The 26,090-nt window shown below is 42.1% G+C and overlaps 1 protein-coding gene across 3 annotated transcripts in view; it reads left to right on the top strand.

The window, feature by feature from the left end:
• KDM2B (lysine demethylase 2B) overlaps positions 1–26,090 on the top strand; it is a 119,014-nt gene that overhangs the window by 14,164 nt on the left and 78,760 nt on the right. For all 3 annotated transcript variants that reach the window (XM_062009603.1, XM_062009604.1, XM_062009605.1), the window contains exons 5-7: positions 1,360–1,406; positions 17,840–18,018; positions 20,658–20,764. In XM_062009603.1, the coding sequence (XP_061865587.1) occupies positions 1,360–1,406; positions 17,840–18,018; positions 20,658–20,764 (333 nt within the window). The remainder of the gene's footprint in view (positions 1–1,359; positions 1,407–17,839; positions 18,019–20,657; positions 20,765–26,090) is intronic.

The following is a 26,090-nucleotide window of genomic DNA, read 5'->3' as shown; positions in this document are numbered from 1 at the left end:
TTCCCCTACTTCTATATTTCTAGTGCTTGGCAAAAAAAAAAAAAAAGATGAGCTCTGAATGAACCCTGAAGGTCAGTAGATTCAGGCTGTTTCATTCCAGTGAGAGAGTGAATTCCAAAGCTGTGGGGCCCTCGCAGCTAAATGCAAAGATGTGAGAGTTGGCGGAGAACTAACAAAAGATATCGTCCAGCCTCTGCAGCCCACCAGAGGAAGGTGATAAGGGGTAAAAGAAAGTGGACAAGCAGAATTTGGCAAATAGTTCTGATGATATATAAGTAACAGTAAATGCATTTTTTCACCTTCCAGGTTTTCTTAATGGTAAAAACTATTGTTCTAAAACGTTACCTATGGGCTGAATCATTCTGATTTCTAACTGAATTACGTCACAAGTCCTTTATGGCCAGAAGCAAGTTGTTTATTTTTAACCCAGGGCAGTACAAGAGGGACAGAGCACCTAGCTGGCAGGTCCCATGGGGCTAGTTTCCGTTGCACAAAAACTGACTCCAGGGTTGTAATGTGACGTGTGAAATACTGTCATTAAGATGAAGTCAATCAGCTATAAACCCCCACAACTGGGTTTGTTTTCTTTTTCCATCCACTCTATATGTTAAAGAATTTTACTTTCCGCCTGACACGTAAAACTCACTCAATTGATGTACTAGGCTATTGTCTAATTACATTAAACTCTAAAACATTTCCTGTGTTAGAAGTGATCATATAAATGCATCGACATTGGTGAACCAATTATGCTACCATTTAATTTAGCTCTGCATGAGCCCAAGTTTAATTGAACAGCAATTTCACTACCCACCAAATACAGCCAGGTTGTCTTCTGCTAGACAAAGAGGTTTGCAGTAGACACTAAAACAGAGGCTTTTATTCTTTATTTTTCATGTTTTATTTCTGAGCAGTGAATCCAACCTGTGATGATGTGACTTTGAACAAACCGATTTACCGCACTGTGTCTCTGTATCCACTGGCAAATGTGGTTATTTCTTACCTTGGGCAATATATGTGAGGTACCACCAGTTGCAAACCACTACTTGCTTAACAGGAGCAAGCGATAAAGATTTAGGATTTCTTTCCCCTCCCACTCCAGTGCTGCTAGAGAGTGCTTGAAAAGCCACCTCTTCTCCTCTTTCATTATCAATAGAGAAACTTTTGTACACTTGCCAATACAAAGATGTTATGTGTGTCATTAAAACTTGCACTGTCCACGCTTCAGGGGCCTTGCTTGATTCCACCTACTGCATTATGGACAAAGAGCACTATGCATTTATTTCTCTTTTATTATGGTAACGAAAGTGTACCCATACTTATCCTGACAGTATTTAACATTGCTTTCTTTGCTAATTATAGAATGCCTGACCCGGATTTCACCGTCAGAGATGTGAAGCTATTAGTGGGTAAGTTATTTTGAATGCACTGGATTAACTCTATACAGAACAGAATTGCTTTGAAATACTTGTCCAGTGGTGTTTGTAGACATTTGTGATAACTCTCAGAATCCAGGAGAAGGCATGGAGAAGCAATTTGTAAATTAAAAAGGCTGGGAGAACCCTAATTAGCAGTTGTGCTGGCTGGACTCAGATCTCATGCGGGATAATTGGCCATTTGAAAGAAAGTGAATGCTTTTGCTCTTAACAGGTGTCCTACATAACACGTTTGTGATCCTGGAAAGCAGCAGCTCTATTGATTGAGTTTCTTTTTTTTTTCTTTATAATCTGTTGTAGAGCATCTGTTTGCAAAAGGTATGACTGGAGCTGGATCACCTTTTGCTTGTGCTCTCCTTACAGCCTTTATCAGTGTCAGGCCAGGTCAGTGCTTTGAGGAAAGGTTGCTAAGAGAGACTGAGCATAAAGCTTTGCAAACTGTCTTTTTGATAAGACACAAACCACAGAAGTGGTGACTGTAATCATCAAATGTTTCCTAGCAATTTTTGCAAAAGGTTTGGGGTTTTTTTTAACTCTAGGAAAAGCTACATTTTGAGTAGGAGACTATATTGTATGTTTCTTTTAAATCTGCTTTTAGTGAACATGGATGTGTTATTTATCCTTTGTCTGAAATTGTTACTGAATGATGAGACTGCAGTCTGTGAAGTCGTTGCTGTAGAGCTAGCTGAGTTTTGGATGTGTTAACTGCAGTCCTTCACAGAGATTTTTAACTGCATTCTTGCTATTTAGAATTCACTTGATTTATTTCTCTGTGTTGTGTCAGGAGTTAATCTTTTAAAACAGCCCCATTGCTCCCATAGCAAAGACAGCTTTTTTGAAAATGACTCTTGAGTTTAATAATCAATACCAATATCAACTCTGGAAAAGATGCAGTTAAGAAAAACAAAGGAGAGGAACTTGTGCCTCATTCTTTCTTACTTGAGGTTATCTGGGAGAGAGGGGTTATCTCTGATAACCTTCCTTCACAAACAAAACCGTTGCTGGATTTATGACCTTTTATAAGTTCAGGGAAAAAAAAAAACCCAACCCAAACCTCTTTGGCAGAAGATGTTAGAGAAGTGGTGTGGGAAGTGATATTTAGTAGCACTTCTGTCAGTCTGCAATTAAACCTGCAGTATGGTCAGTCTGCAGTTAAATGAGGAAATAGGAGGAGGGTATTTGGAAGTGCCAAGTTTTATAGATGGCCTGACTGCACGTGCACGTTTGTAGGTACAGAACACCTCTTTCTGTTGCAGAGGAGCATCAAGCATAAACCTTGAAATTTTCTGGACCCTATATGGAATTTTCTGCTCTTTCTGTCTCTGATGAAGTTGAGAGCCCGATTTTGAGTTGTTTTGGAACAGGATAGTGTTGCATAACAACATTGTTTTTCCTGTGTAGCAGTCGAAGTGTGGGAGTTGCGTTTCCTCAAGATTGATGTCCCTTGAAGTATGAGGGGGGTGGAGATTCCTGTGTGCATGGCCAGCAAAGTGGGAGGATATTTATAAATAAAATTAGATTTATAAAACAATGGAGCAGAAATAACAATCATCATTAACTTTGAAATGAACATTAATGTAAAAGTGTGGCGTTTCTCACAGCTGGTTCAGCAATCCATGTTTGTGCTCTTGGCCAGGTACTGCATGTCATGGGTCTCTTTTTTTGTATGGTGTTTGGACAGATTCCCTTTGGAGTTACTGTGCCAAGTCTGTGATGTGGTCAAGAACATTATCACCTGCTCTTTTTTTTTTTTTAAATACAGTTGCTGACTTCTGGCATCACAGGTGGAAACTTTGATTCAAAGATCTAAAATATTTGGGAAATGGTCTGTGAGTTGTACCTGAAAAGTTCTTAATGGCAAATTGTTTCTGTCAGTGTGGAATTTGTGCTGTATGTAACAGCCACACTGACACTGAGAGTGCAAGGGGCAATTGCTCTCTCCATGCCAAATGACTTCAGGAAGCACTGGTGAGCAATTTTCCTATTTTCTTCTGGTTTTAGGTTAATATATTTGTTACACTCACAATCCAACGTTCAAATAAAGCTGATGGAAAGTCTTGGTTTATTAATATCTCCTGTGATTGTCCCTGCATTTTTTCATCAGGCTCTTCAGGTCTTGCCTGAATCTCTGGGTCGCTGTGTTTCTGACCTGTAGTGGTGTCTGAACTTGTTGAATTCTCAGTGCCTTGCTGACCTTGGGAGGGGAATGATGTTTTGTGAATAGGAAATGATCATCTCTGCATCTGAGTGTGTGTGGGAGTCCATAGGGAGAGAACAGAGCTTGAAAAAATGTTGTGTTCTGTGTAAACTTGTTTTTTTAAACGTTCATCATTGTAGTGTGCTGGTGCTATCTAAACCTATCACTTGTCCTCTTTTCTTCTTCAAATCAGGGGAAACATATTTGTTATAGAACATTTGAAAGAGATAGTGCTGGGTTCTTCCAAAGCACAGAAATTCCACAGGGAAGTTACTGAGCCTTTGGTCTCAAATTATTCTGAAATCTTACTTTCTAAGGTGATTGTTGTATCAGCTCCATATTTGAGTACCTATAAGTCATAAGGAAATAACAGCAATTGGTAGCCTACCTTTTTAAATCTCCCTTTGAAAACTCTGGTCTGTGACAATAAGGAGAAAAAGGTGGGTTTTTTGATCGTCATTTGGGGTTACTTGGGCTTAGATGTCTGGTTTTATTAGTGTTTCATCAGACTTCCAAAGAAACATTGCCATTGCTTCTTGGATCTTTTTAATTATTTGTTTGTTTTCTTTTTCTGAAAAAGCAGAAGCCAGCTGTAATTTACTTTGGTAATGTTTCTGACCTGCTGTTTCTGAGTTGCCTGATAGCGTGCATGAATGCACACCTACACCTTAAGTCTGTGGATGAAACACTCTCACAGTGACTTTACTGTAAAGAACAAACACTTTAAACTGTATGGCTGGAATAATGGTTATAACTAGATTCCTACCTCCATATGAAAGATATCCTGGATACTCTTTAAACCTGAGACTGTGGATTAATTTCACCAGTTGGAATTTGTCTGATCTCTGAAATGGCTGCAAGCCAAGAATACAAATGGAGAAGTGGAGAGGCACTACTGGCCTGCTTAGGAACTTGAGACAACTCTTGAAAGAAGAAAAACTCTGTTGTAATTTAATAACTGTTAAGCTTTGTCATTTAAATGCCTAGGCTAGATTTGATTGCCAGTTCTGAAGGACAGAATGTCACTGTCATCTCTTCCTAAGTTGATTGAAAATTTGATTAAGAGGGTCATTGGCCCTCTTAATGTCTCCTTAAACATCTGCTACATCTGCACTGAAAGTTTGATAAGTGTTATTTCTGCAAGCTCTTTCTTTTTCATTCTTGGCATGCCATGCTGGTGTACTGGTGGTGTTACTAAATGCATATGGACTACTTAAAAGTCAAAGGCACAGCAGTAGCTAGGAAGTGTTTGGGCTTTGGGGTTTTTTTGCACATTTGCAATTGCTGTCTTTAGATTTGCATAGTATCTTGGTTTATGCCCTTTCTTTCCCAAGACCCTTCCCGTCCCTTTCTTTGATTATTTTTTTTAATGGTTTTCTTGAGTCAGCACTGATTGAAGTTAAAAGAGTATCTGCTTTTCTGTGGCATCTGCAGTGTCTCGCCCTTTGACTTGTAATTGATTTCCTCACTGCCTTTGTGTTCCTGGGTTGTCACAGTCTGTCCAGGAGTTCCTGGGTAGGTGTGGAGTCCCTGCACAAGCTGTGGTGTCTCTATCTAAACAGTAACAGCTACTCTGGGTGTATTTGCTTTTATAGTCTATCTTTAGCTGACCTCAGTTTGTTTCAGTTTGTTTGCCACAGGCTAGCAGTCTATAGCCATTGAGTCTCAGCTTTTACGCTCCTATCTAAATAAGCTAAATTAGCCACTAAATAAACCTCTAAATAAACCCAGCGGTGTTGCTGGGTCTCTAATGCCCATTGCCTCCTGTCTCTATGGGCTGGTGTAGCTTTGTGTGCCAGGGTATGTATTATACACCCCCAAAGTTGAGCTTGCAATCCTGGCTAGTGGCAAAAGGGGCGATTTGAAAACATGCTGAGGATTGTAAGAAAGAAAAGAGGCTTTCAGTTATTGTGATCCCTGGGCTGAAGAGGTTAAAGTTGTGACCACAGCGGTCACTTCTGTAGGATCAGCAGCATTGTTGTATGGAATTCACCATGCCCAGCCAGGCATTGTATCAGTGGGAACAGTGCAAGTACAGGATTTATACTATTCATGGGGTGGTCTAACAACTGACATCAACTCACTGATTGATTTTATTTAACTAACTCTCTAAGGGTTTATTTCTAGAATTTAAAAAGTGAGTGTAAGAGCAGTGAGGAGTGGATCGTCAGTCGTGTGTTTTGCTATTGAAACCTGAAGCTGGAGATTGGAGTGGGCCATATTGCTTACATGGACAGAAAATGTTTTCATCTTGTAGAAGGAATCCAAGTAAAGCTGCAAGCAGCAAAGCTTTTAATTGTGATTAAATTTGTGCATTGAGATGTAGAAGTAAAAAGCAAACATGACAAAGCTCCAAAAACTGTTGCAGAGAGCAATCTTCAACTGGTCCAAGGAGATGATGCACAAGGTGGGATCCAATAGATCATTTCAATGTTTGATTTCTGTGATTCTGTCAAATCAAGGCCCGGCAGCAGGCTTTGATCTTCAAACAAAGGGAGAAAGGAAAACCAGAGCTCTATCTCCTGTTACTTTCATTGCTGGGAGTAGCTGAGGAGATACCTGATTATTGCTGGGTTTTTCCCTCCCATCAGAAACACCAAAATGACAGAAGCCAACCCAAAAGCTGCCAACTGAGTGTTTAAAGAAATATGTATGAATGTCTCTGCCTCAACTATGAGTTTATAATCATGGTGTCAGTGGAGAAAGACAATAGAATAAAGGACAACATTGGACATTTTTTACATCATACAGATGTTTGCAAGGAAAAGAAAGTATAAATAGAGGACTTTGGCTCCACAAGTGCAGGTCAGCTGGCCCTTGTGTCCTTATGCTGCTGACAAGTGTCAGTTCTGGAGGAGACACTGTGTGCTGACATACATCAGCTCATGGTTTATTCACTAAGTGAATAAGATGTTAAGGACTTCATCATACCAGCCTGAAGTGAGCAGCTGAACCTGCAGAGGAGTATTTCACTGGCTGCTAAGGTGTTTGGTTTGTTTTTTACAAGGGAGAGACCTAAGCAAGCACTCTGAAGTTTGGCATTGCAACATTTGGCTCACCGTGGGAGTAACTGGGATTCCTCAGTGTAATAGTGCACAGTAGATAGTGAGTGTGCTCCTCTTTTCCCAGGAAGAAACAGGGAAGGAAGGTGCTCAGATGCCTGTTGAGAGTAGTGCTGGGAACAGAATTTGGGGAGTATCAGTTACTAGCTTTCCTGTAAACTGTAAATGATGTACAGAATGTGGTGTGCTCTCTGTGCTTGGGACTGCAATGGCATGGAACAAATTCTCTTACTAGTTAATGTAAGCAGGCTGATTTCAATATTTTCAATTTAATTGGGACAGAAAGGATTACTGCCTGTCAAGTATACATTGCAGCCATAAGCTGTATGAGGCTCTGTATCTTTCATCTAGCCATTTTTGTTCTGTTAAATACACATACTGTTGTAGTCCCCAGGAACTCTAGCTAAAATGAGTATATACATGGCAGGTGCTTCACAGAAAGACAAGAACTCCCCTAATCCATACTTCTGGAAGTAGGTGGTGATGAAAGAGGAATGGAAAGAGATGCAAACCTTGTAGGTATTGATTATTCTGGATTAATAAAATGTGAGATCTATATACACAGCTCTACATAGAGTTATAGATGTGTACATATACCTGTGTATAAATTCAATTCAGTACTGCACCAAGAGATGTAAGTAGTGTCTCCACAGAAAATTGTGGTGGTGGTGACTGCAGATCAGGTGGGTAAAGGCAGGAGAGAGGGCAAAGCCAATGTAAAACATGTCTTTTCCATTAGCATACGTTTCTTCTGGTGTGTTAGCACAATGGTTCCCAAGCTGGCTGTGCAAATATGTTCAGCTTTTTGTTAGCAGCTACTCAAAAAAGCTGAAAGCAAACCAGAGAACTGTCTCTGAGTAACTGCTTCCTAGGGATGGGTTTTTTTTTTGGTTCATTCCTCCTGCATGTTTGCTCCCCCTCTCAAACCAATCTGCTCTGAAAATTGTATCATGGTTGAATTCACATCAAACTACAAAGCAAGTCGAGAGGCTCGTAGTGTGGTCTGCGGGCAAGTAGGGGAAATTTTGTCTTAATCACTGTACAGTTCTCCATCCCATGAAAGAAAATTAGCCTTGCAGCTACAAAAGAAGGACAAAGCAGCCACACACTGGAGTTCAGAAAACTTTCCATCATTTCTGCTGAATAGAGACCTAGAGGGTTGCTTTTTCTATTGAGCAACGCTCCATTTGTTTCAAGGAAGTTGTGAAATTGGAGACCGAGAGGAGTTAGAAGGGAGGCTCATTAGAGAAACTTTGTTGTAAGGAGTGCTTCCCAAAATTAAACGGGCTGTTCAAAGGAAGGGCAAAAGTCTGCCCTCAGACTTGCATCTGAGTTTTGATTAAGATGTGTGGTTCTCACCCTGTGTGGGGAATGTGAGTGCCACGTTTGGAAGAGCAGAAGAGCTGAGTCGGGAGTCATAAGCTGCTGTATTTCCTCTCCGGGAGTCTTGTGTGGAGGGATAAGGAGGAAGCAGTGAGGCCTTTGCTCTGTTCCTAGTGTCCAAGTAATGCATTTTTCAAAATGTATTGGACCAGGCTTTTCTAGGAGAGAAAGTCAACACTGATCTCATGGGAGGGGAGGTGCTTGTATGAAATATTTCCACTCATTCTAAACTTTCTCCTCTTGTTACTTATAGTTTCCTTTGTGCCCCACGGTGCCATCTGTACGTGGCTTGCTGTCTGGGTTCTGCTTCTTTCCTTCTCGTATCAGTGGGAGCATTAACCAAAATGGAGTTAATTCTCATTCTCGTTGTTCTCATGGTTTGGAAAGCAAGTGTCTGTGTACTCTTATAAAAAACAATTTGTGAACATGGTCTTCAGCCTGTGAGGATTCAGATGGAGACCTCAGTCTCTGGATCCTGCAAGTCACACCCTAAAATCATCAAGGGGCTGATATTCCACAAGAGACAATATGTCTCTCCCATAGCTGAGAGGAGCAGGGGAATCCAGGAGCACTTTGAAGACAGGACATCCAGGTGTCTCCTGGCAGAATGAAGCTGAGTTGGATATTCTTCACAAGTGATTGCAAAATTGTTGTATGTCAGTGCTACTCCCATTGATCTGAGGATACGAACCCAAAACCTGTGCTTTAAAGGAGCTGAGTTATATACATGGCCACAAACTTTTTCACAGGGAAATTGGAAAGTCAGAAAGCAGCATGTGTCAAGGCCAGTGATCTGTCTCAAGGCTATTTGCAGTATTACAGCAGCATGTGTTTGAGATCCAGTCTTTATAAAAGCTGTTTCTCCATCACATTGTTTTGTGGTCAAAACTTGTTTTAAAATGTACCACTACTTTTTAAAAACACTTTGTCTTTTAAAACCAAATTCCAGATGTCCTCACAGTCTTGCTGTTGGGACTGCCAACGTGCTTCATGCTCTGAAGCTTCTCTCTAATTGGGAAATCTGCTAAGTCAGACCTCAACTAAAATCAGCAAATTAATATTGCCACTGAAAATGATAACTTCCCAGTGACAGGATAGAGTCAAACTGATGGTCTGTCAGCAAAGGGCTTTGTAAGTATTGTTGCTGTGAGCTGGCCAGACTTCTAGGTTTCTTTTTAAATGTGAGAACTACAAGGAGGAAACATCTGGACAATTAAAAAAATGCAATAAATGCAGAGTTTTATGGAAGTGATTCACTGCAATTCTGGGTAGCAGGCTGCTCTTTTCCAAGTGGAGCACTGAAGACTTATTGGCTCATCCTTTTCTCTTTTTTTCTTTCTTTTCCCTTGAGCGACCTCTCCTGTTTTCTTTGTATCCATCTTCCTTTAATGAGGCTCCTGTACTGTATAAACACATTTTACTCCCTAATCTCGTAGTAGCTTGTGAGGAGAAACAGATAAATCCTTCCAGATTTGCGCAAGTGCTATTAAGATACTCTTACCAACCATGAACCAATAATGATACATCAACATCCTTTGCTGTAAGCAGGACCAGTAGGACTTGACAGATGGGTTTCTGTTTGTTTATCATGAGCTCTGTTAGTTCTTTATGGGACACCAGCAGTGTGTTGGTTGTATGTTGATCAGACAACTAATGTGATTTCTGAACTGTTCCCCCCTCTGCTGTTTGCTCAGGGCTAGGAAGAATTACAAAGTTGTGGAGCTGCACTGTGATCTCTCTGGGGCAGAATTAAAATTAGAAACTAGACTTCAGAGCTTCTGAAGGGATTTTTTTTTTTTCAAGTGAAGGTTACATTAGTGATTTTCCTACAATCTGAGAGCTCTACCTAATTTGTTGAAAATTGAAGCAGTTTGTAGCAGCTCTGAAGCAACCCTGTGGGATTTTGGCATCCACTGATACTAAGGTGGAGTGGTGCACATATAAAGTGGAAATCTCTCTATATTAAAGTGGTGTATTGCAGACTTTCAGAGGACATTGCTTCATTTAATACACACTGGGTTTGTGCTCTGAAAGAGCTTACTGTTGAAGAAGAAAAGCTCCAGTCTGTAATAGCAGAAGGGGACGTTGGGACTATGGTTTGGTGTCACTGTGTGATTTCCCACAGCGCTGGCTGCACATCCCTTATTCTGATGTTTGTGGAACTGTGCTGTGAAGCAGGCAGGGAGCTGACCCTGCTTAAAAAAATTATTTCAGCTTCATCAGTTTCTTGAGTATTGGTGAACAGTTGGTATCATGAAACCAGGACCTAGGGCAGAGAGAGGTTAAAACTTACCCAGTGTTCCCGAAGGACTGGAAATAGAAACTTGTCCCTCTAATTCCACTGCTGTGTTCTGGTCCCAGCCATCTTTTTGTCATCTAAACTGGCATCTAGTTTTTGCTGTTGCTGCCTATTGTGTGCCCTGGTATAGTGCCTTTCATGCTTTTCAGTGCCCTGTGCTCCCCGTTGCATCTGACAACTTGGGGTTTTTTTGCCATACCAATTAAGCCAAGTGTAAATCGGTGTCCTGTTCTTTCTCTTCCTACTTGAGGCATTGCTCTCCTATCCCTCTGTGTGCTGGCACAGGCTTTGCTCTTGCAGTGAGGTGGTTCAGAAAGTTGAACTGTCAGAGAACTCACACTGTCTTCCTCCCTCGCAGAGAGGGGGAGGTTTTTCTTTATATTTACTTTTTTTTGGTAGAGCAGGTTTAGCTTTTGGCACCAACCAATGCTGGGCTGAAACATGAGGTAACCTTCTGCCTCTGGCTTGAGTTTCCACTGGGGAGCTGTGCCTCAGAGGAGTGCCTGGTGAGTGAGCCTTGAGCCATGATTAGGGCTTCTGTGCAATGAAATAAAGAAAAAGAAGGTATTTGATGCTCCCTCTTTGTGCCTGTTTTTTGCTCTTATGAATAAAAATGAAATAGTGTAACACTTGCCTATGTTTAGCATGTCCGCTGACTTGCCATTTTGGAAGTAGAACCATTTCTATTTTTAGAGCTGAGCTTCCTGTTTGAGCTCTCTTTGAGTTTGTCCTTTGCCTAAAACAGTCAAACCCTTTTTAAAAAATCATGGTTAAACTGGGACAGTTTTGCTAAAAACAGCCATGTTCATGTCTGAATATGAACAGCAGTGAATCTGCCTCAAATGAACATCACAAGAAAGATCCAACCTATCAAAAGAATGTATTTGTGTAAGCATGAAAGTGAAATGGAACTTGTGTTGATGTGGTCACAGTCATCTCAAAGCCTCTGCCAACAAGTGGATTTTAAAATGAGTTTTCCACGTGGGAAAGTTAACCAGAAGAGTTGTTTTAGAGTAACTCCCTGTAGTCACACTGTTCCTGCAATAAGCATCCTCTGCTTTAGCTCATCCAGAACAGAAAAGAGATGTCTTATTCTGGAGGAAGAGCACTCCAAATCCTACATATTTCATACCGGTTGTTATGCTTTAGTGTCATCATTTACCTTAGTCCCAAATGACCTTCAAGTGTAGTTATGTCTTTACCTAAAAATATCCATCAATATCAGCACGTTCTAGAGGTCTGATGTAACCACAGCTATATACATCTTAAGATGACCTCATTAAAGTGGGGATCCTAGATGTGTGGTGTTGCCAGCCCTTTGGTAGGACACCTTTAGATACTAGTCTAGACAAAAGGAGAGCTGCAGGATTGCTGATAGAGTTCATCTGTGAAATGGTAACGTGGATGGTAGTTGAACCTCATCTTCCATTTCCTAATTGCCAAGTGTCAGTAAATCAAGGCCCAAATGTTTTGTATTATGGGCTGGTGATGAGATTTCAGGAGGGCAGAAAAGCAATCTAAGGGAAGAAGGAGTTTCTCCTTCCTGGTTCTGGCAGTTCCATTTCTCCTTGTGCTGTGATGGCTCTTGATCCTGAAGTCCTTCTCCTGATCCAGCTTTGGTGTGTGCCTAACCCCTTGGTGAGCTGATCTGCTTCACACTATCAGCAGAACACTAGAAAACCAGGGAAAGGACAATATTTTCCTGGTATCATGATAAACTCCATTTGCTCGCTCCAAAGTCAGAGGAGTGCCAGGATCAATGGGAGAGGACGTCAGGGCTGCACAGCCAAGACAGGGAAGGGGAGACCTTTGAGGAGCAGGGAGCTTTTTTGAGTCATCTCAGCCATCTCCAGAAAGCTGTCCCTGATGGAGAGACAAACTCCCTCCATGGGAGCTGGGTTGCAGGCTGGGCTTTGTCAGGAGTTGCCAGATGCACTTCCACAGCTATGCCCTTCTTCCCACCATTGATATTACTGGTGCAGCCCATAACAAGAAAATATGGCTTGGAATTTACACTGTAAATAAGGCCATGAAAACCTAAGTTGTCCTTTCATTGTCAGGGTGTGGTTCTGTCAGAGGCAGCTTTCCTAAAAAGAAAAGGAGAATAGATTGCACTGATCCAGTCAATGCTCCTTTGTACTTGTCTTTCAGAAAATAAAGAACTTTGCTATTGCCACATTAACATGTCACTTAATGAAATTAGTTAATTTCTGTGGGATCCTTAGTATGAAAGATGCTCTTGATAGTGTAGAAGGTAATGATACTATAAAATGCTTTTATCATAAAATGATTTCATTCCTAGAACCTTTTTTCCTATATTTTATCTGTTCCTGTTAAGTGTGTTTTACATTGAGATGTTTTAGGAAAAAAAAACAATGGTCTTAAAATATATTTGATAGATAAATGAAACATAAGCCTTTCAACAAAGTCATATACCTTCCTACTTTCCTTAGGAGTGGTATTGTTTTCCTGTCTGTAACTGTTCTTTGTGTGCTGCCCCTGTCTTTTCAGTGATTTGGAGTGTTGTTAAGCACGTGGACACTGTATAAAAGTGAAATGTTTCTCGTATACATTTGGTTTCCATGTGGTTTTCCCTGGCTGAAGTATCAAAGAATCACTGAAAATTTGTGTTTTGAGTAGATGTAAGGATACTAATTGATTCTGTATAATGCCACTAAATGACCTGAGCCTCTTTCTTCAGTCTAGTCCCATAGTATTAAGGCTTAAGGCTATTTGCTGGCTTAAGCTTTTCCTGTGGACATGCTCTAAATACCTTTTGTTGCATGAAAAAACCTAATAACATGGGTTACTGCAATTTGTCATTTTTATACCAAATGATAAAGCTGCAGACACTGAAGAAGGGAAGGAGGGGGAAGGTACATGTCAGGTACTCATAGCTTTACGTCTCCATAAGAAGGAAATAATTTATCCCTGCCACAAAAGCCCACTCTGCAGCCAGCATGGCATGTGCTGGGAGACAGATACCTGGGCGAGGGGGTGTAAAGAGGAAAGGCAAAGAGTCCTGCAAAGGGGAGCTGGATGGCTTGGGGATGTTTGTTTCATGGTGCACAGGCTGTGCTAGGGAAAAGGCTGAGTGAGAGAAGTAACAGTGAGGCGAGTAGAAGAGATATGTGCAAGTGTCCCGGATGGGACCCTTTGTTCTGTGGGAGCTGTGGGATTTGTACATATCCCTTAGTTGAAGATCTTCTTACCCTAGGTCTGAAATGCAGAGAATGTTGTGAATTGATTCACTTGAGCAAGGACTTTCTGCTGTGATTCGTGTCCCTCCTGGTTAGTGTGGGATATTGTAACAGTCTCCTGTGGGCAGCAGAAGAATACTTGCTTCCCAGCTGTGGGAGCTCCACAGGGATTAACTGGGATGCAAGTCAAAGCCACAGTCTTTAGGTACAATTAACCTGCTAGTGAAGCTAGCAGATTTCCTAAAGCTCTGCCAAAAATCCTGCTTTATAAACCAGGATTTTTTTTCCCCAGTAAGAAGCATAAAGATTAGAAAGGACAGGGAGGCCTGTCACTGGGCATTTGAGGTTGGTTTCTGGTTGTAGGCACTGTATAGAACCTTGGGCACAGATCTTAACTTGGCCACAAAGGGTTAAAATAATTCCCCAAGGTAGCTTTATCCTCTTAATGGACAGGCTTAATAATCATTCTTACAGAAAGGATGTTTTTTCTTTCCTCTGCAGTAGGAGAGTTGCACCTTTTCCTGCTGGTGGTGCACTGGGGAAGACAACAGCCTTGTTGTCACTGGTGTGATTTTCACCTCTGATTCACACCTCCTGTGTGTTTCTCATTCTCCTGTGTGGTTCCCATTTGCATTGCTTGTGGAGCTTCTCTTTCTTTCACTACTCCTGATATCAATGCTAAATCCATGTCAGGGGAAAGGATGGGCTATTCTGAAGACTGGAGTGTGGTAACCTGGATAACACAAATCTGAAGCTGTTTTGAGTCAAGGCAGGGAAAGGCTGTGCCTCACCTTTTTGGAAATGAAAAATGGCAACTCTTGGACCCCAGAGGAGATTATTACAGTGCCACAACTTCCCATTCACTGTTCCCTCTCTGGCAAATCACTACAATATTCTATGCATGAAGCAAAGTGTGGGTGCAAATTCTTCAGGGGAGATCAATGAAAGCTTGGCTGAATGACTTGGGAGCTGGAGCCTGTCACTCCTGAAGTCTGTGGGGTGGACGTGGTGAAGCTGTGGTTTGTGACAGCATTTGCTGATGCAGTGAAGGTGCCTAGGTAACTTGGTATTCATGAAGTGCAGTTCTCCTTCTGACTAGAGGACAAGGTTTGCCTCCCTGTTGTTCTGAAAAGGCTTTTTGCCAAGAAGCCCAGAAGAGAAGGGAGGAATCCCCACACCTACCAAGCTGTACAGGCTGTGCAGTGAGGGGCAGGAACTCTGCACAAGTCATTTTTTTCCTCCAGGTGTTTGTTTCTATTAAATAAAACAATAATTAAAAAACCAAGATCTTGCAGCATATAGCAGTGTTGTAGGACTTACTCTGGGAAGACCTTCACAGCATCATGATCACTGGGCCTCTAAATAGAGGGAACAGGTTATATATGCGATTCCCCTCCTTAATTTTACTGTGAGTTTTACTAATATGTGGGTGGAGTCACTTGATTTGGGGATTATTTTAGGTTTCAAATATTCAGGATCTCTTCCTGATTGATTTGATTTCATTTTCCATCTTACATATCTGCAACTGATTCTTCCCTCCTCTTGCTTTTGTCTGTTCCTCCTGGCAAAGATGGCGCTAGCTTGTCTCTTAGTTACTGTCTTTGTGATCCTTTGGGGATTCGCTTGAGCTTGATGAGTGAGCAGCAGTAGAGGGGGAAGACATTTCTTCTTTAGGCTGTAAAATCCCCTTCAGTGAACCCTTAGCATCACCACTTCACCTCCGAGTCACATCTGCTGCAGGAGAGGCAACAACCCCTCTTAATCCAGGCATTCTCCAGTTTAGAGTTATATTGGAAAGAAATCCTGGGAAGCCAAGGATGGGGTGATGCTTGTGCACTGAAGCTTCCCATGTCAGCAGCCAGAGATGCCCTTTGCCAGCGAGGCAGCCAGGTGGATGGTAATCCACACACAGCGGGTGGGGAGCTGGAGTGAGGAATGTGATCTGTGTGAGGGCAGGAGGCTGCCAGGATGGCCGAGATCCTGCTGGGACCTGGTGGGCTGTATCAGGCTTGATTGAGTGAGATCCTTTCTTAGAGAATGGGGCGAGAGTGTGGGAAGAGAATATCTAGGGAGTGGTTAATAGAAATGGCACATAAAGTAAAATGCATGTCAGAGACGTTGAGAAGTCGAGCCTGACCCGAGATCTCTCAGCCTACCGTTGTTTTTTTGGAGCCTCTGCCAGCTTCTTTCCCTTTACTTTCTGTCTCCCTTCTGGATGATGTTTTTTAACCCTCTGCTAGGGGCAGGAGACAGAAGAAAGCTGAATCTTTTCAGGAAAGAAGAGAGAAAGCTGGCATTAAGCCAGAGCCGCTAGGAAGTGGGCAGCCAGCACAGGGCTGTTAACCTGTAATTATACATCTCAGATTTTGTGAGCAGTACTCCAGGAATCATTATGTATGGGCTTGTTTGATAGTACTGTGGTTTAAGAGAAAAACATCCCCTCCAATTACTCTTTAATTTGGAAGTCAAGAGACTATTAATTCAAATGTTAGCTCTTCTGCCCATAATTGAGAGCAGTGTACATTTAACAAAGCTGCTGTTGAGCTGGGCCTTGTACTTTTAATTCATCAGGTAACTGCTGATTTTTCTTTCAGAAAAGATAATTGAGAGGCTATACAAGGTCTCTTCCAGCAAAGCTGAGATCAAATCTGGACTATAACATGGCAGATCCCAGACTCTGCCACACAGTCCTGCAAGTATAACTCTTTGACATCTGTGTATTTAACCCCTCTGGGCTGTGGCCGTTGCGTCAGGCACTGGGAGGCAGAAGTCAGGCTGGTGCTTTCTCGGGAGCTGTTTACAGGACTTCACCCCAGTTGCCAACCTCTTGAGTAGGAAAGAGACTAGTTCCTCACATAGTAATGTTAACAGTTAAAAAAACCAACACACCGAAAAAAAAGGCTTAAGATTTTATGCATGTGGCTTCAAGCATGTGATACCTAACGTAAGGACTCGTGTGCTTTTTCACACATAACTATTCTCCCCATCCCGCCTCAAGGTGGCAACACTACGTACAGTCCCAAGCCCAGCCTGAGGATGAAATCCCGTTCCCTGGCCTTGCAGTGAAGAGTTTGAGTGACAGGCCAGTGGGACTATTCCAGATTTACACTGTATAAATTTTTCTTTTTGATTACAAAGCTTTATGGTCTTGCCTTCCTTTGCAGAATCATTATCTCATCTGTCACTGTCATTGCTATCCATGGCTAAGGATGTTTTTAATGGAGTGATGCAATCCAAACTATCATTCTTGCTGAAATACTGCTCCCAAGCACACAATAGGCCAGGTGCTGTAATTATTAATAATTCCCTCTGATGGCATACACTGGCCTTCCATTTTGGTTTAATGCAATTGATTTCCAGTTATTTCTTCGGCAGTGAAAACGGGTTTGGAGTGATTTTTTTTTTGAAGCCTTGCTAGTTTGTTTGCTGGAATCCTTCTCTCCTGGAAATGAGGCATGTCTCTCATGGGCTCCCATTCCCTCACACACAAATGAACTGCTAATTAGAATGATGAAATTGCTGGGAGAGGTGAAACCTTCCAGTTGGCCAAAGAGAAGATTGTGGATTAATCTGTGTAAAGGCTGAAGGCTCGACTAAAACTGCTGTTCAACATTCTGGTGCTAATGAGACTTGTATGTCTGCCACTCGAGAAGCTGAAAGTGTTTCCTGGAGTTTCTGTTGAGAGATCCAAAGTGGGGGCTCACTCTTCTATGGCATTTAGTGCTTCGTCTCCACTGATGACGACTGGAATTGAGGATACTCAGCAATCTGTATATAAGGTGTGCAGCAGTTTGTAGAAGCTGGTGACGCAAGGCAGTTTGCTCTTTATGGGTAATTTTTCTATGTGAGTAAAAGCATCTTGAGAGGCATATGGATGTTTAGAAAATTGCAGAGTATGATTTGGAGAGCTATTTGTCTTGCATGCCCCCTGCTACCGTATTATATGGCTGCTTCATAGTTTTTACCATACTTTTTGCTCATGTCAATTTATGTAAAGGAGGAAACTACCCTCTCCATTTCTGTGAAGCAGAGACACCAGGTGGCTTGTTCAGTGCTTTACTGGGCAAAAAATCCAGTCTAAGTTAGTTCTCTGCTTCCCTGCTCACTATTAGAGCTGCTCAGAACCTGTGGAGAGATGCTGGTCTCTCCTCTAATAACAGTTTCCCTGCAGTTGTTGAGAACTTGTACATATATATAATGATACACACACACATATATGAACTAAAGCTGACAGATGTTTTGAGGCTGTTTCTGTGTGTTTGCAGGAAGCCGACGGATAGTGGATGTGATGGATGTGAACACACAGAAAGGGGTTGAAATGAGCATGTCTCAATTTGTGAGATACTATGAAACACCAGAGGCCCAGCGTGAAAAACTCTACAATGTCATCAGCCTGGAGTTCAGCCACACGAAGCTGGAAAACATCGTCAAGCGTCCCAACCTGGTAAGACAGCCTGTGGTGATGCTGCTTATTTTCAGCTTCTTCACAGTCACTGGTTGCTCTGTAAGAAATAAACCACGGAGTTTAAACAAGGTGATGTGAAATACATGTAACTCCTGTGTATTTAGTGTTAGGATTTAATTTTTACCCAAGTAGAAAGCTGGTTGCTTTGACAGAGGAACTTAATTTATGGAGATTAGGCACCTGATGAGCTCTTAATCATGCAATTTGCACAGATATCTAGTTCCTCTTGAGGTATTTAGGGGAAATTCCATCCAAAATTAAATACCTATCTGTTGTTTTTCCTTCTCTAAGGAAGCTTCAATTATCAGGAAGCTTAAGTTCCCTATACACAAACGTTCCTATTAACTGAAAAATTTTCAGGGGGCTACAAAGCAACAAAAGTCAAACCCACATGTACTAAATGTAGAAATTTATACATAATTAAATCAGTGCAATCACTGCTATGTCAGAATTGGCAGGGTCAGAGGAATGAGTGGATTTGTACACAGTTTTTGAAGGTAAAGGGCTCTTGTGATTTTGTTTCCCAGTGGAGTCACCAGCAGTGAAACCATGACCTCATTAATAAAGATGATTTCATTTATTACTAAAATGTAGCCATGTGTGGGTGAGGGTTAGAGCATCAACTCAGTATCCAGCAGTTTTTTTGCTGGGGGCATCTCTTGCCTGTGCTGACAGTCTAAATGCCACACTTCTGCCTGAACAGGTCAAAAATAGATGGCAGCTCTAATTGCTGATTTGTAGAAGTAATTCTTAAGTAGAGTTTTGTGTTCTGTTACACACATATCACAAATGGAATATTAAGCACATATTTATAAGGTTTTTTTGCTGTCATCCAGTCACTAGCAGGCAGTTTGGAAGTGCTCTGGGGAGTTCCTGGTGTTCAACCAATCCTGGTTTTCCCAATCACATCATGCTCTTTAGGCTTTTGAAACTATGCAAATTTCCTGGGTGCTCAGAACTGAAAAGTGCCATTGGCTACTTGATACCACGTGTAAATGAACACTTCATGTTTGTTTACTATGGCCTGAGTGCACAATTGTTTGTGAAATCAGGAATATTTAGATCTCACTGAGAGATCTGCATTCCCATCCAGTACTTGGGAACAGAAGAGAGGGTGCTGGGGAAGTGGGTGCTGAGAGGAAGCCCAGTACATCAAGTCAGATACTGGTCAAATACTATAAGTAGTTCCCTTGAATTCTGCAGAGCTCTTTGAGCCCACATAAGGCAGAAATACTTGATTCATGTTCCCTGTTGTGTAAAGACTGTGGGCTGCAATATCAGGATGTGAGAGTTATTTCAGAATCAGGGCAGTAACCATCAATTTTGTTTTCTCATGTGATTGTGATATTCATGGAATTGGTCCTAGTTCTACTGGCTGCATTATCTCCTTTTAGGAGTTGAGTGGTGTGGGGGGAGTGTTGGGTGAGGGTGGGGGTGTGTTATCAACTTGCAGATGGAGAAATAGATAGGGGTCAGCCCAAATCTGCAAGAATTTCATGTGCTAATTGCCCTATTAGGAAAATCTTCTGAGGATACAAACAGCTGAGTTGACTCATACAAATAACATTCTTGGGTGGGCCTTTAAAAAGATTTAGCAGTCAGGAGGCTAAATGGGGGTGCTAACCATTACTGAATTGGACTTCTCCATTCTTGCTCAGCACAGTCAGAGGACAGCTTTGTCACCAATGCTTAGCATAGGTCTTGCAGTCCTTATTAACCCATAAATGGAGGATCATTCACACATCACCTTTTTTTTTGAGCTGGGTCGGGAAGTACAGCCACTCTGTGGCCAAAGGCAGCACTACAACGTGCCTTGGGCTTCCAAGTTGACTGTGTTTTCCCTTCTTTTGAAACCTGGCACATGTGTTCCACTCGAGTTAAGGTTATCTAGCATTGGTTCTACTGTGAAACAGACCAAAGAGTGAGTCACAGGCTTGTCCTTGCTGTGGCTGTGATGGACAGATTGCAGTTCATGCCCTGGCACTCAGTTGTGCTTCAATGTCCTTGAACAGTCTTCAGTTTCCATCTCTTCCTCACCTTGCTGGCAGTATATTTCCAAATGCTCAGCTTTTGCTGTTTTCTCCTGCCCCCACACTTCCTAAAAGTTTGGCCTTTGGACAAGAACTTGGTGAATTTTAGACCTAAGTAGAATGAAGGAAGTGCACAGCAGGCAAGAATGTAATTACTGAAGCCAGAACTTGGCTGGGACAGTTGTGGTGGTGTTCCTTGAAATGTAAGGTATTGGAATAGTGTAACATCATATGTTGTGTTTTAATGTTCATAAATGCAAGTTCCAGGGTGTTGGCCAGAAAAATGCATTTGAATACAGTCAGCAGGGGATGCTGCAAGAGAAGGAACTCACAGGTGCCCGCAGGCCAGGCCTTTTGCCCAGTTAATTTTACTGCAGAGCTCTCCTTACTCTGGCTTTCAAAAGGGTTGAGTTGTGGTGATGAAGTGCTGCATCTTAACGAGTTGTGTCCATAGGACTTTTGATGAACAGCAAGGTTTTTGCTGTCTGTGAGCATCTGCTGTTGATGTTATTGTTACAGTTTTAGCCAACAGGAGTAGATCCTACTATGAGCTCAGTAATTAATGGTTGATTTTGATGGGGCTTTCAGGTGGACTTAGTCGACTGGGTGGATAATATGTGGCCACAGCATTTGAAGGCGAGGCAGACGGATGCTACGAATGCTATTTCAGAGATGAAATACCCCAAAGTGAAAAAGTAAGTTTACTTAAGTCTTCTAAACGCTCTGCTCTTGACCTCCTTGATTAATTCCTGATACAGTTTGCTGAATACAATCTTAATTCAAATCTCTTTGAAAAGCCTATTTTTCACTGTTGAGCTACTGTTTTGAAAATGGCAGACTGAGCTCAAGCAGTGAATTCTTCAGAAGTGAAATCTTCATTTCACAGGATACAGATGTGTCATCCAGTTCGCAGTGTAGTCAAAGTCCTTCTGTAGGCTGGGTTCAGTCCTTCCCCAGTTCTAAACTGATAACTGGAAGGTTTTTAGCCAAGAGATGTTTTGTGACATTAATTTGAAGTCTGTTTTTAATAAGTGTGTCTCCCCAAAAACCTCTGTCTCTGCCCTTCGTGCCCAGCATTTACTTTTAGGTTGAATTTTTCACCAGCAAGATCAAATATTGGACTGACTTTATAGGCTGAGTTTCTTGCTTCAGAGACTCACTCGGGGCAGGCTTGACACCAAACACAAGAGCAGTTTGCCTTGCTTCTGCCTGTCTCGGCTCTAGTGTTTGGGCAAGTTGTGATAACATAAGCTCACCTCACAGTCTCTGTTTGAATGTCTGTCTTGAAACTTTTTATATGATGATTGGAAAAAGAAACTGTTTTGGAGGCCTGAAAATGTGCACCATAAACTTCATAGGAATGAGTACAACTGAGATAAGGGTTACTGTTAATAACAGCTATTGACCTGTATGGCTGATGAACACTGTGTAATCCTGTAAGCTCTTCACTGCTGTTCCTGTTTTAGAGGTATTTTCTGTTGGTCTGGGCTAATGCTGGTGGCATCCCAGACTCTGCTGTTGAACCAACCTCCAGTGTTTTGCAAATCACTCAGAACTCTTTCCAAACTGTAATGTCTAAAAGAGATTGATATTAACATGTAGAAAGGAGGGTGAAGTCAGAAAATGATATGCAGCATTTACTCTCAATTCTGTAAAAATCAACATTTTGGAAGGTAAAGGTGTCCATAATTGAAGAAGAGCCTCTGTGGCAAGCATCATGGGAAAGCCTGGTCATATGATGTGTTCAGCACCATTGAGTTCAGTGGAAGCTAAAGATACTCTCCTGTTGTGAAAAGAGCAAGCTGCTTGTTAGGATAACTATATGTGGATAAGAGTGCCAAATACACATTTGGAAATGTCCTAAGTGGCTTGCCCAAGGTCACACAGTAAACCAGTGGCAGAGCGGAAAACAGAACCCACACAACTTGCTTCCCAAGTGGTTAGCTAACATTGTTTAGAATCTGCTAGAGTTACGAAACCAAATCATGATTCAGGGCTTCAAGATTCATGGATTGTAAGGAGTAAAGGAAACGATCCCTTTCCTAGAGCAGGCATACTCCAGATGCTTAAAAAAATGTAGCAAGTAAACAAAGCAAGGCAGAGAAGGTTTAAAGGAGAAGGTAGCAACATGACTAACAGAATTTAGCAGAAAAAGCAGAATATATTCTTGCAGTTCACTATTTGCATCATGAAATGCCAGATGGTTGGTTTCAAAGAGGGATTTTAGAGAAGCAGCAATTCAACAGATTTTGACATGGAGCTTTTCCCATGTGTGGGGGATGGCCTGGAAGGAAGGAAGGAGATGCCTGATGAAGAAGCAGAAACAAAGCCATTGAGGTTGCTGTCACTGGCAAAGTGAAGGTGGAGGTTGACAGCTTGATAAACTAGTAGATGTGATAGGTAGAGGGAAGCTAAACAGTGAAAGACTAAGCACTTGAAATGTGACAGTAGGGTTTGATGTGAGGAAAAGGTGTTACCATGCATGAGTGTTAAAGGCAAGGGTGACGTGGCTGGACTGATGAGGATGTTGCTAGTGAGCATCACCTAGCATAGAGACCAGAGAAAGCTGATTTACAGCACTGTTGGCACAAAGGCCTCATCAGCCTGAAGAAGAAACAAAGATAGAAGCAATAACAAACTCTCCTGGTTTCACATGGGACAGAGGTAATTTTCTTCCTAGCAACAGGTACAGGGCTGTGTTTTGGATTTAGTGTGAGAATTGTGTTGATAACACACAGATGCTAAGTAGTGCTTATCCTAAGTCAAGGACTTTTCTGTTTCACATGCTCTGCCAGCAAGCTGCTGTACAAGAAATGGGAGGAACGATGTCCACGACAGTTGACCTGAACTAGCAAATAGCTATTCCATACCATAGGATGTTACAGCCAGTATGTAGACTGGGAGGAGTTGGCAGGGAGGTGTGGATCACTGGTCAGGCATCAGTCAGTGTGTGGTGAGCAACTGCATTGTGCATCGCTTGTTCTTCTTGGGTTTTACTTCTCTCTCTGATATAGTTTTTTCATTATTATTATTATTATTATTGTTATCTTCTATGTTAGTTTTTACCTTGTTCTTCTCTCAACCCAGGAATTCTACTTTTGTTTCCGATTCTTCTCTCCATCCCCCTGGGAGGGGAGGAGTGAGCAGGTGGTTACACGGTGCTTAGCTGCTGGCTTAGGGTTAAACCATGGCACAAACGCCGATAGTCACAGAGCACAAGAGAAGCTGTACTGAATCGGGATAAACATCCGTGGTGCTCGGTAACCTGTCCCCTGTTGGGTGCTGTCATAGATGCCCTGGGAGAAGTGTGTAAAAACATTGTGAGCATAAAACAATGCTGCCCCTTAAAATTATCTCCTGAACTTCCACTGTCTGCAGTTCAGGCCAGGGCTATCCTGAGGTGGAAATGGCTTCTGTGTGCTTAGTGATACTCAACATTTCTCTTTTGTGAACTTGTCTGTTTTAAATATGAACTCCTGAAGAGATTAGCTTTCTCCATTTTTGGAAATTCAGATTGACCCTTTCTTGCACAGATACTGGTCCCAGCTATTGCTGTGAGTACCCAGAGGGTATAAGCCCTTATTAAGGAGACTGTGTTAAATTGTGGAGCTAAATGTCATCACAGTCACTTGTTTCGTGCTGCCCATTCTTTTACATGAACCATCAATAATCATCTGCTTTATTAAGGACTCCTGATGCTCAGACGTGGGATTGTTTCATTTCATTCTTGTTCTTCACGTTCTCATAATCCTAAGAGTTTGCAGTATACGATACCCACCATTAACGTGTTCCCTACAAACAAAAAGCACTCCAGCGAAAGCGTTGAGGTTTTGCAGACACAGATGGCATTACCAGACACAAATGTCTGTCTTGGCTCCTGCACGTCAAGTTCCGTGCTGGGAGTGAAGTTAGAGAACACTCCATCTGCTGCGCTGCTTCGGTTACCAGGGGCACTATGGCGCTGGAGGCCGCCCTGGCTTTCACATGGACCTGCACCATTACCTTTTCCTAAAAATTCTGGGTAATGAGGTTATTTTTCTGTCTGTAAGTAAATGAGTACTTACCTAATAGGAGCCTTAGAGGACTGAATTAAGTGGCAAAACGATTTATGTCAACAATATGTAAAAGTTTCCAAGTGCTATCTCTTAAGTGGTAAGAGAGAAATTAACATGAGAAATTCAGGGGATGGCTAGCTGAGCTTGTAGTGTGACAAACTTCAAACTGCTATAAGCTGGCATTGCCCCCGAAAAAACAGTCCCATGCTCACATTGTCCCAGCCTCATTGCTACAACACGCCGTCGTGCAGCTGCAGAGTAAACCAGGCTGGGGACTGGTCTGGCTGAAAAGCGACTCAGAAATAAAGAGAAATTGATTACTTTTCAGGCCATCCAAAGCACCACATGGCTGTGTAAATGCTTGCGCCAACCAAATGGCAGTGCAGAAGTGTGAAAAAAACACAGCAGTGGGATCACTGACAAACCCCTTCTGCAGTTCAGGCAAGGTGCAGCATGACAAGACATCGAGCAAGCAGCTCATTGCTTATGGAGGAAACCTGCTCCTGCCTCCCCTTCTCACATCCCTGGGTGCAAGTTTCTGCAAAGGGCTTCACAAGCATGGAGCCTGGCTGAGAGCAAGCAGCATGCTGTGCAACTAGGAGCCTGGGCAGGAGGAAAAGACAGTGTTGTTGTAACATCAGCTTTTAGGGGCAGAAACTTGTTATGTTACCTTGGATGTCTGGTACTGCAAACCCAAAGGGTAGGGAAACAGGCTGCTCAGAGGGGTTGTGGAGTCTCCTTCTTTGGAGGTCTTCAAGACCCACCTGGACATGTTCCTATGTGACCTGATCTAGGTGAACCTGCTTCTGCAGGGGGGTTGGACTAGATGATCTCTAAAGGTCCCTTCCAACCCCACCATTCTATGATTCTGTGATTCTATGAAAAGGAAACTGAGCCCAGACTGCTTCCTTTCATCATGGTGCACTGTAACCATTTTCAGGTGGCTTAAATCAAGCTCAGATTTAGTTTTCTGTTTGAATTCAACCAGGACTGAAGAACTCTGGATACAACTGATTCTGAACCAACCAAAAACCCAAAAGGACTAATTTGATTTCTTGTTTATCAAAACAGATAGCCCTGCTGAAATTATTACCTTCTTTATTAGGTTTTGTGTTTCTAACCTTGCAAGATTGTTTGCAAAGCACTGGCAGTGAAATAGCTACTATGCCAGGGCATGATGAGTATAGAAGTAGTAACAGGCACTTCTGAGAACTTGATAATGTTTGTGCTATGGAAGAAATGAAAATGAAAGCCTTGGTCACTACAACACTCTTATTGCCTTTAAAATTCTTCCCATTATGTAAAGTATCTGAGCAGTGTTCTAATGGGTCTTTACAATGCTGCTGTCCTTCAGTTAAGGATGGGGTATGAAACACCTACCTGTTCCCAAAAGGATGTTGCTCTATTACTCTGTACTCAGCGCTATTTTCTCTCTCCTAGGCTGTTATTCAGCCATCCATTCCTCTCTATTCATTCCTTTACTAAGTAGAGATGGATTTAAACAGATGCTAAAATGCTCTGCTGATCTGTGGTCTAATTAGAAGCTGAGGGTGTGCCTCTGGAGACCGAGATTGCCCTTTGAATTGAGGGAGCTCCCAAGTCCCGCAACACAACCTGATGCTGTTTTATGCATGTGAGGTACTCGTGTGCACTTTGTATGTCATTTGTGAATTGCTTTTGGTACAAAACCGCTCTGTAAGTGTAGCTGAAGTACAAGAAAATGAGACCAGTAAGCACAAGTTCTCATTAAAACTTTCTAAGCTAGCAAAGTAAGTAAAATGTAGTGTCTTCAAGTCAGTGCATACTCTCAACTCCTCTTTGTGTAGAGCGTGGAGGACTTTTCAGCATCACACATGGCACCGATGTTTCAAATGGTTTGTGATGATCCTTGAGCTGAACAACCATGTCACAAAAATGGAGAAACAAGTCGTGTACTCTCTGATAACAAAATGCTGGTTTAGGGGCA

Source organism: Colius striatus, chromosome 17 (genome assembly GCF_028858725.1).
Source record: "Colius striatus isolate bColStr4 chromosome 17, bColStr4.1.hap1, whole genome shotgun sequence".
Classification (NCBI taxonomy): Eukaryota; Metazoa; Chordata; class Aves; order Coliiformes; family Coliidae; genus Colius; species Colius striatus.
The sequence above is the reverse complement of the archived record's forward strand: the minus strand, read 5'-3'. Positions and strand labels throughout refer to the sequence as shown.